This window comes from Urocampus carinirostris, chromosome 3 (genome assembly GCF_059441175.1).
Source record: "Urocampus carinirostris isolate Australia breed hairy pipefish chromosome 3, RoL_Ucar_1.0, whole genome shotgun sequence".
NCBI classification, from domain to species: domain Eukaryota; kingdom Metazoa; phylum Chordata; class Actinopteri; order Syngnathiformes; family Syngnathidae; genus Urocampus; species Urocampus carinirostris.
In genome coordinates this window covers 29,408,913-29,419,556 of record NC_142351.1, presented here as the reverse complement: position 1 = coordinate 29,419,556, position 10,644 = coordinate 29,408,913, and the positions used below count along the sequence as shown (strand labels likewise).

The 10,644-nt window shown below is 37.6% G+C and overlaps 1 protein-coding gene across 1 annotated transcript; it reads right to left on the bottom strand.

The window, feature by feature from the left end:
* Positions 1-1,732: 1,732 nt before the first annotated feature.
* tuba8l2 (tubulin, alpha 8 like 2) lies at positions 1,733-7,698 on the bottom strand. Its single transcript, XM_088331338.1, has 6 exons — positions 7,460-7,698; positions 5,448-5,503; positions 3,572-3,653; positions 3,261-3,483; positions 2,964-3,112; positions 1,733-2,893 (listed from the first exon to the last, which is right to left on the bottom strand). The coding sequence occupies exons 3-6, from the start codon at positions 3,572-3,574 to the stop codon at positions 1,916-1,918; spliced, it is 1,353 nt and encodes a 450-aa protein (XP_088187464.1). The 5' UTR covers positions 3,575-3,653; positions 5,448-5,503; positions 7,460-7,698; the 3' UTR covers positions 1,733-1,915.
* Positions 7,699-10,644: the final 2,946 nt, after the last annotated feature.

Genomic DNA, 10,644 nt, shown 5'->3' with positions numbered 1-10,644 from the left:
ACCAACTATCAACATATTGTTTTTAACTGGCTAAAAGAGCAAACGATTACAAATACAAATCTTTTGTATCTCAGTAGGACAGGCCTCCAAATTTCCACAACTTAACAGAGCGGTTGTTGCAGTTGAGTGTCATCTGCTTAGCAATGGAAACTTAATATTATACTTGTGGATAATATCACCAAGCGGAAGCATATACATACTAAAAAGGGGACCAAGTACAGAGCCCTGTGAAAGGCCACAGGGGACATCAAAATGTTTAGAAGTCAGATTGCCGTAGTTAACACATTGCGTCCTGTCTGACAGATAGGACCTAAACCACGAGAGTACGGTTCCTGAGATACCAATCAATTTTTCTAGACCAACAATCAATATATTGGGATCTAGAGTATCAAAAGTAGCAGAGATCCAGTCGCATTAACAAGGCGCCGGGAATCAATTGCTAAGAGATCATGGATACGATAGCCAAGGCTGTCTCAGTAGAATGATATACTCTGCTGATTGATCAGATTCAAAGAGATTATTTTAAGACACAAAGTCATTTGGCTTCAGTGCAACAACCTTTTCAAGTAATTTTGCAAAAAATGGTAAATTTTACAATGGCCTATAATTACATCGGGGTTCCGAGTCAAAGTGTGGTTTGTGAAAATAAACACTTAAAGTACAAAGATTTGTTTTTTAAGCAAATGCTTAGCCACTACATAGGGTTTCTTCTCTTTTCAATGTATAATAAAGCATTTAATAAGGATTTCTATAGTTTTGCACCTTTTTAGAACACAAACCCAAGGAAACAGGGGATGACTATCAGTCATCCATATACTTCAACTCCACAGTTCATTGTGGAACCAAAATATACCGTATGAAGAAAATTGTGCATGTATTAATGCACACAAGTAAAACGATTATTTTGATAGGCATGTACGAGTGTAATCAGAAATATATATGACTGACCGAACCATTTCAATCTGACTACTCACAATCGAACTAAGATACACTGTTTATTTTACATGGCTTTACAACCCCGCAAAAGTCTGATTTCAATCCAAGTCGTGTTGTCGTTGCCCAATATTGTCACTTGTTTTGGCCCAACCGAGCTGGTTAATAGGTATAGTGAAACTGATCAATCAAGTAAGGTTTTCACTACATTAGACATTCAGTGGCTTGTACGAACATTTTGTGGGCAAGTGTCTTAAGTGCAAACTGCAATTTTTTGAGTACATATATACTTCAAATTGATTTGATGTCAGTAATAGGGACTAGACGTAGGTGGCGATCTGGAGGCCTCACCTGCTACTACTAATCATAGAAACCAGTACAATGTTTCATCCTGGCATGGCGCCCCTACCGAAAAACGTCCAGGGAGGCCACAAAGATCCATGTGGTTAAAGGATTGCTGAAATTGATCTCAGTAAATCATCAACACTGAATTTTCTAAGAGCGCATATTAATTAGTTCAGGAGCCCTCGTCTGAAACCACGTTGTGTTTTAACTGCGCGCACACTCCGGATAAAAAGAAAAAGTCCTTTATTTCCCAAAAGATTGATCACAATTTGTAATGAAGAAACAGCCGAAGGAAACTGTCCACACGCATTTCATTTTTAATGTCTGTGTTTTTCCTGAAAAACTTCTGTGCTGGTGTAAAAACCAGACAAAACTATTGTTCAATGAGCTTTGAAAATCTGAATGAATTTTATAATATTGTCCAATGCAGCATTCAAAAATAATCGAAACAAAACATGTTTAAATATACTTTAATGAATTTTATGCTATTGGATTACAGATTTGTCATACTAGTAGTACTTGGCAGTACACTATAAATACAAATAGCATAAAACATTGTTTGTAAATAAACAGAACAATAATCTCGTCCATAATATATGAACTCTAACGAAATAAGCAACAAATGTGTGTGCTTCCTCTAGTATTCTTCCCCTTCCTCTCCTTGGTCATCAATGGAGTCAGCACCAACCTCCTCATAATCTTTCTCCATGGCCGCCATGTCCTCCCTAGCTTCGGAAAACTCTCCCTCCTCCATCCCCTCCCCCACATACCAGTGGACAAAGGCTCGCTTGGCATACATCAGGTCAAACTTATGATCGAGCCGAGCCCAGGCCTCTGCGACCGCAGTGGTGTTGCTCAGCATGCACACAGCCCTCTGGACTTTAGCCAAGTCTCCACCGGGAACTACAGTAGGAGGCTGGTAGTTGATGCCCACCTTGAAACCAGTGGGGCACCAATCCACAAACTGAATGGTGCGCTTGCTTTTGATGGTGCCAATAGCCGCATTCACGTCTTTGGGAACCACATCACCACGGTATAAAAGACAGCAGGCCATGTACTTTCCGTGACGGGGGTCACATTTCACCATCTGATTGGCGGGCTCAAAACAGGCATTGGTGATTTCAGCTACGGTGAGTTGCTCATGGTAGGCCTTTTCAGCAGAGATGATAGGGGCGTACGTGGCCAGAGGGAAGTGGATGCGGGGGTATGGCACCAAATTAGTCTGGAACTCAGACAAATCAACATTGAGGGCACCGTCAAAACGTAGGGAAGCTGTAATGGAGGAGACAATTTGACCGATAAGCCTGTTTAGGTTAGTGTAAGTTGGGCGCTCAATGTCAAGGTTCCTGCGGCAGATATCATAGCTAGCTTCATTATCTACCATGAAAGCACAGTCAGAGTGCTCCAGGGTGGTATGTGTGGTCAGGATTGAGTTGTAGGGCTCAACGACAGCAGTAGATATTTGGGGAGCTGGGTAGACAGAAAACTCTAGCTTGGACTTTTTTCCATAGTCTACAGACAGACGCTCCATTAGAAGTGAAGTAAATCCAGAGCCTGTGCCTCCGCCAAAACTGTGGAACACCAGGAACCCCTGAAGGCCGGTGCACTGATCCGCCTGGTGAAAGAAAGGGAGCACATTTAAACCGGAGCCACCCAGATGTGCCACTCAATGTGAGATTTCTTACCAACTTGCGGATCCTGTCCAACACCAGGTCAATGATCTCTTTGCCAATGGTGTAATGTCCTCTGGCGTAGTTATTGGCGGCGTCTTCCTTGCCTGTGATTAGCTGCTCTGGGTGGAACAACTGGCGATATGTGCCAGTGCGCACCTCATCTATGAAAGAAAAATTTCCAGCATTAACCAAAAAGAGGAGCTGCTCTGGGTGGAACAACTGGCGATATGTGCCAGTGCGCACCTCATCTATGAAAGAAAATTTGCCAGCATTAACCAAAAAGAGTAACAACAAAGAATTGATGTTTACCTATGACTGTGGGCTCCAAGTCAACAAACACAGCTCTGGGCACATGTTTTCCTGCTCCCGTCTCACTAAAGAAGGTGTTGAAAGAGTCATCCCCACCACCAATTGTCTTGTCACTTGGCATCTGGCCGTCAGGTTGGATTCCATGTTCCAGGCAATAAAGCTCCCAGCAGGCGTTGCCAATCTGCACTCCAGCTTGACCAATGTGCACAGAGATACACTCACGCTGTGTGAGTTTAGAAATAGACAAAACACAGGGATATATGTTAGCAGAAGTGGTCAGGCTATGGTTTTGTTCATATTGCTACACTCACCATGATTCCTTAGGTTTGAGAGGTCTAAAAGATATGAAGTTAAATCTATGAAGTAGCAAACAGCAGAAAGTACTGTCACAGCCTAGAGAAGTAAAAATTAGGGCTCAGTTGGTGTATAAAGGTAATTTTTGTACTTAGTATTCTAATTTAGCATGTCTAAGTGCTTTGCCATGCTCTCATTTGGGTTAAATGCTAAAACATCCAGCTCATCCGAAAAATGTACATACACCTTCTCAGACTCCGCAGATCTAAATGGTAGCAGGATCATTGAACATTATTTTTATTTCACACCTAAAGCATTTGCACTTGAACGAATTAAATAATTGAATCGATTTGTATCATTCAAAATATTTGTAGAGCTCTGATCATACACCTGTATCGTGTGTCACAGTTGTTGCCGGTAGTAACGGGGTCCACGAACACACACAATACATGAGCAGCAATTCCCCTGTCACATGCACGGCTGCCTACAAAATGATGCAGCTTTTTTTTTTAAACAAGTTCTCCCATCCCTGGTTGGAATGCAAATCACGGATGCACCTACAGTTGACTGGGAAAAGGCCTCATTGCAACCCTCACTGGAGAAAAAGATTGATCTTTTTAAGTTCTGCTATTGCAAAATACAAAAAATTACCCAAATCCCAGAAAAGTTCACCAATACTCATTTTTTGACCCGGGGAAAATAGGTAAAAACGTTTGCCCGTCGTTTTAAAATCCATGCAAAAGTATCTATTAGCAATTTATAACATCTAATTTTCTAGCTTAAGGCAAGCTTGAAAATAAGACTTTTTAAGACTTTTCAGTGCCTTTCAAAATGAAATTTAAGACCAAATCGATTTTTCTACTATTTGGACCAATCTGCGAAAATTCATAATAGTTAAATAAATCATTCAAGAGGATTTTGCTGTTTTTAGTCATTTTGACCTACTCACAAACAAAGCTAGCACAGAAAATTCACTTTTATTTTAAAATCGAAACCACATCAAATTTCCAATATTGGTCTAAAAAAAATCTTAATTCCGAAGTTGCTATATATGCACTGGGGGTAGACGTGAAATATGGGTCTGACTGAAAGCACATCACCACTTTGATAGTTTGGTTATTGTGTTGATGCCATGTTGCCACCAGAGTAAACCAGTCAACTTAAAAAAGACATAAACGTTACTAAATCTTTTTAGTTCAAACGAATAAAAATCTTATCATCGTGTTCACATTTTTAAGATGTTCAGAATTTGGATTTTTAATGCCGATTAAGGCCTTATTTCACAATAAAGAATTCAATGCCTTTTAAAACTATTCAAAGAGCCGCCAAAACCCTGTGACTCTCTACACGCTGGGCGCATAGCAAATAACGAGCAAAACTTCTTTCAAATTATTAAAATGAGAACATTGTTACTTGAAAGCAGAGTGTTTGCAAGTTTTATCGCTGATATCCAAGATAAACATTAACAATTGTGTCTGATTTCTCTCGATACTCAGAAGAACTTTGGATCATCTATACAAGCCCCAGGAATGGTTTTGGACCAATTAAAATTCAAAGTTATTTTTGATCCTTCACACTTTGTTGGATGAATTTTCCATAAGGGAAAGAGGTGTCAAAAGTTTACGTAACAGGTTGCAAGTCACACCTTCCTTATATAAAATGAAGAAAGTGTCTGATAATTGAAGTGCAAAAATACCAGATGTCATTTCTTTACATTTTTAAAAGAGACATCGAGTTTTTTGCCCATCTAAATGATTGATTCCGAGCTAAAAACAAATAAACATGCCGTTTGCTACAATCCCCTGTCTGAAAATTCCAGCAAATTCTTGCAGAATACAACAAACTAATCATGGCTTAGCTTCAGATGCCAGGAAAGCCCTGATTGGTTATTACCTGAATAAATTCTTTGCAGCTGTGATGTGAAGTGAAATGGCAAAATAGCTGTCCGCCTGAGAAGAAAAAAAGGTGGTGTGGTGCTCAAATCATATTCCTCAGTGTTCTTCAGAATATCAAATTAAGACTGGTGGTGAACTGAACATGCAGTTTTATGTAAAAGATACAAATGGGGTAAAATTCCCCTTGTAATGCAGTGGTGTGCAATTATTTTATCCAAAGGGGCCGTATAAGAAACGGAAAATATTGCAGAGGGCCATACCAAAACAATGAACTCCATTCTGCATAATACTAAATCTGTTTCCTTATAAAAAGTAGCCTTGATTTGATAAGTTGATAGAACTAGTAAAAGTATACTTTATGATTAAGTGATGAGAAAGGTAAGTGGGCTTAAAAAGAGAAATCTCATTTATTCAGTGAGATTTCCCAAAATAATGGTAAACAAATTGTGAAGGTTTTTATCTTATATTAGTGATCTTAGTAAGAAACATTACCTCCAGAATGATGGTAGACAGAAAGTCTAAGAATTCACAATTTTTAACATATAATAGAATAGAATAGAATATACCTTTATTGTCATTGTTACAAATGGGCTAACATATTGTGACAACGAAATTGGGCATGACACTCCAGTTTTACACATAGTGAGGGTATGAGCAAGAAGATAAAGGAACAGAGAAGATAATGTTATAAAACAAGGGGAATAAGGCTATAGTTATAATTTACATGGTATTTACACAACAATGTCAGCATGTGGGATGTTACATACAGGGTTGTCGTGATAACGTTGTATCGTAACGGTTGTGCAATATTGCATTTGGTGCAAAGTCATCATGGTGCAAAAATAGTCCGCATATACATTGGTGCAAGCATAGACATCATAGTGCAAAAAAAGGAAATGGTAATAATAGTGATCTTGCTCAGTCACGTTGTTGTACCCTGAATTGTTAAAGACATGGAGACATGGAGGCCTAAAAAATCTCATTTTTTCACATTCCATCATGCAAAAAAATTGAGACCATTTTTTTAATAGCAGCAGCATAATGCTTTCATAAATAAACATGTAGACATGTGTATATATATATATATATATATATATATATATATATATATTACATTTAATATAAAATGTTTCGTCTATAAATAGACCAACACATTTTTAGACACTGAAATAATTCAAAGTCATTTAATGCATCATTTTTAAGCGCTAAATTTGATGATTTGCATTGAAAAACTCAAAATATAGGTGGCACAAAAGCAACACATTTTCTTAATAGTAATTTTTTACCATTATATAATTCATATACATGTGTGTGTATAATCATTATACTTTTACATTGGGTGGGTTGGGTTCAGAACAGCTGTAGTGCAAAATATCGAAAAATATATTTTCAAACTTAAAGGGATAGTGTGCATTATTCAACAACTAGATGTTTGTTTAGTGCTAACGAAAATTGGTGCTAGAACAATCACTAGGAAGGAGACCCAACTGCACAAGTTCTCTTTAGCTGAGACCTTCACAAGGTTTTGTGTTTTGGAGGGTTACACGTAGTGGCGTACAATTGCGTTAGCTCCTTGTAGAAGGCGCTCATGTTGTACAAAATAAACGCAAATTTCTTGAATTATTAGTTAAGATAAGATAACTCATTTTTTTTTGCTTATTTTTCAAATCAATATTTTTTTAATGAATGAAATGTTTTACCACTGGGAGGTGCAAAATAATACACACTTGTCTTTAAAATGCATTTACTTTTATTTTTGCGCACTTAAGTAGATGCCGTTTTGCAGTAAAATAATTAAATGTTTCATTTTTCATAATAATTAGAGTTTTGCTTTAAAATAAGTGACGTTAAAAGACCGTACACGGGGTTGGAAATCTGAAATCATTCATCCCTTATTTAATTTATGTGGTTCTTGATAAAAAAAATGAAGTTAAACAAAATAATAAACATATTTCCATTTGATCTTTATTCCAAACTAGTTATTAAAGTGCCGTTAAAAAACATACTTACTCAAGTTTTTACGCAGGCGAGTTGAAAGTCTTGTCAGAAGTAATCTTGGAGAGTCTTCTTGTTCGGGGTTTAGCGGCTGTTTGTATCCATCTCTTTGGTGCACAACCACCTAGCCGGAGCTATTTTAACAAGGATTTTGTGAACAAACTTCCTCTGTAAGAGAGAAATCGAGGTCCTTCATGCCACCAGGACGTCAAAAACGTCTCACGTAACACACTAGTTGCGTGGAGAAAAGTGACGTAACCTGAGACTGAGCTCACCAGAGATCATCAACACAGGAGAAACGTTTAATCGATTACGTAAGATGAGAAGCAGTCATCATCGCGTACCGTGCGACGTAATTCCTTAACGTTTTCGCGAATGACGGCACTGTCGTTACGCCATCGCAACAACTCTTAACTCGCTATACGTTTGACCCTTCAAAATAAAACCACCACAGAAGTTATTTAAAAAAATATGTTTAACCCCCCCCAAATGTCAATGTGATTATTTGTATTGAATTATTCCACGACACACACACATATATATATATATATATATATATATATATATATATATATATATATATATATATATATATATATATATATATACCACAGCAATATCCCCCTAGTGGGAGGTGGCTAGAGTCATTTCTGACTCTTTTTGGGAGATTGATTCAGAGGAGGGGATTCCCAGCCCCCTCGCTCAACCCAACTAAGGTGTTGGGAGTCATTAGGTGACCAAACCCTCCAATTCCAACCCCTAATGCTGAACGCCAAGCAGGGAGGCAATGAGTACCAATGTTGTAAGGCTTGATCCAGCGACCTCCCAGTCTCAGAGCGGGCGCCCGACCATCTAGGCTACCGACATAAAAAGGGGGGAACATGTATTTCCGGCAGCATATTGATGAAGAACACCGTTTAACTCTCGGATTCTGTGTCTTCAATGAACCTAACGAGAAAGGTTAAGGGGTTTGGGGATAAAACTCACTAAAAAGGACTAACATGTAAACTTTACTGATGATTTAAATCCTGTGTTGTGCGTGAGACCAGTACACCAGGCTGCCTTGCGTAAATAAATCAAATAATTCATTTTAAAATATGGATATGGAAGAGGCTATTGCTAACTATTGGACCAGGTGTCTTCAACATAGTCCCCACGGGCACCAGGTAGGACCCTAAAAACAGTTGAGTAGCCGTGGCGGACAGGTTCTGATAATAGCTCACCAGTGAAGGGTCATTGTGATTTTCAGTTAAACCTTATTCCTAAATGACACAATGCCTTAGTGGTTGACTTAACTTCTAATCATTACAACCAGATAACAATAGAATAATACCATTTGTTATTTTAAATTCATATAAAAAATGGTTTCAGCTACAATTTTTTTTTGTAACGGCTGATGTAAACAGTGCATAATAGTCAAAATAACAAACTACAGTGAGGAATAACAGTCAAACTTGCATCCCATGTAATCTCCTTTGTAGGTGTCCAATATTAAAAACAGAATTAAGCAGAGAGGGATGGGCGGCACCAGGCTGCACTAGCCCAAGACACACCATAAGAAATGGTACCCCTACGACCCTAATGGTTAAGGAATCCAACACACCAACCAACCAAATTTATAACCAGCAGATCTCTAATTAGTTTGACACTCTTTCAAAACTGCTGCTTAACAGTTGCCAATGCCATCTTGGGAAGAACATGGCGTTATTTGTTCTATCGTACTTGATTGAGACATTTAGCAATAAAATTAACCAACCTGTCTTGTTCATAATAAAATTAAATCGAATTCCTGAATACTGAGCGCACCTGATTTAAAGCTACATGTGCAAATATAAGGAAGAAACTCAGCTTTGTTGTTATTTTTAAAATCGTTTATCAAACTGGTAGACCTTTTGCGCCATTCTGTAACAAAAAGTAGCAACCAGCTTCAAAATAACTTGGGGGCCCCTGTATTAGAGTTATTGCTGTTCATGCATTAAAATCATCAAAATAAGACATTCTAAGAACATGATGATCAAATGCTCATAGCAGTAAATGTCCATTGCACTATGAAAGACTCCAAGCACTACCTTGTAATGTTTCCTATTAATCCTGACTTTCATTTCTGTTATTTTTCTCTTTTAAGTCATTATTATGTGCTCTTCCTGGAGTGCCATTTATAATTCCCTTGAAAACAACGTTGAATTGAATCGTAAACAATTAGAATAGTAAGTCAGAAACAAATATTTACAACGTAGTGCTTAGGGACCGGCCAAAGTTATAATAATAGTGCAATGTTTGTAAAAGAAAAAAGTATAGTGGATCGTAACAATAGTGCAATGAAAAGAAGTACAATAACATTTAGCTGCAACAAAATCCCAAAATTAAGTCACAGTTTTGTGCAGTAGCATTTAACAGGAATTAAAAAGCAAAAAAACAAAGCTGTTCAGTACATATATATATATATATATATATATATATATATATATATATATATATATATATATATATATATATATATATATATATATATATATATATATATATATGAAGACAATTCAAATTATATTAATACATAGTGTTGTCATGTAACTTCAGATATCAAAACACTGCTCAGTGACATCGTTTCGTATCCATAGTGACTCGGCACACATGTTTGCACCACCAAAGGTTTCGTTCCCTTTTCCGAATGGTTTGCTTTAACAGTAGCCGGCCTCTAAGAGGGGACATGATTTATTAAAACCCCCCATGCATGTGGGAGCAACACCCAAAGAAAAGTATGCCTCCAAATACCACTCCTCTTTTAAAAGTCCAGCTACCTCCCCTAAAAATAAGATGCAAAAGCTTTTTACATCATTCCTCTACTGCCTGCTGCAGCTTCACTGTGTTTGCCAAGAACTGTGTTCCGTGTCAGAAGCCATGCATGGTTCAATTAAAGTGGCCTACCTCAGGGAAACAAAAGGAAACACCAAATACAACATTTACTGAGCAATTTTGTCCGGATAAATCCCTAATTCACCTTTAATTATGTGGCATGGGTTCTCTCGAGGTGTGCTTAGTAAATTGACACTTGGGAATAGAAATTATGTTTTATTGCCCTGCTGCATGATGACTGTTTCCATCCTAAATGCTCCTTATTCAACCTTCTCTGTCACCCAGAACAAATAATAGATTTTTATTCTTCAAGCTATCCTAAATCTTCATTATTCTTAATCAAGGGT

Bases quoted from the DNA above. Each gene is read 5' to 3' on its own strand.
- tuba8l2 (XM_088331338.1), bottom strand. The intron at 3,113-3,260 runs GTAAACATCAAT...TTTCTTTCATAG, and splicing joins CTTGGAGCCCACAGTCATAG to ATGAGGTGCGCACTGGCACA. The intron at 2,894-2,963 runs GTAAGAAATCTC...TTCTTTCACCAG, and splicing joins TGGACAGGATCCGCAAGTTG to GCGGATCAGTGCACCGGCCT.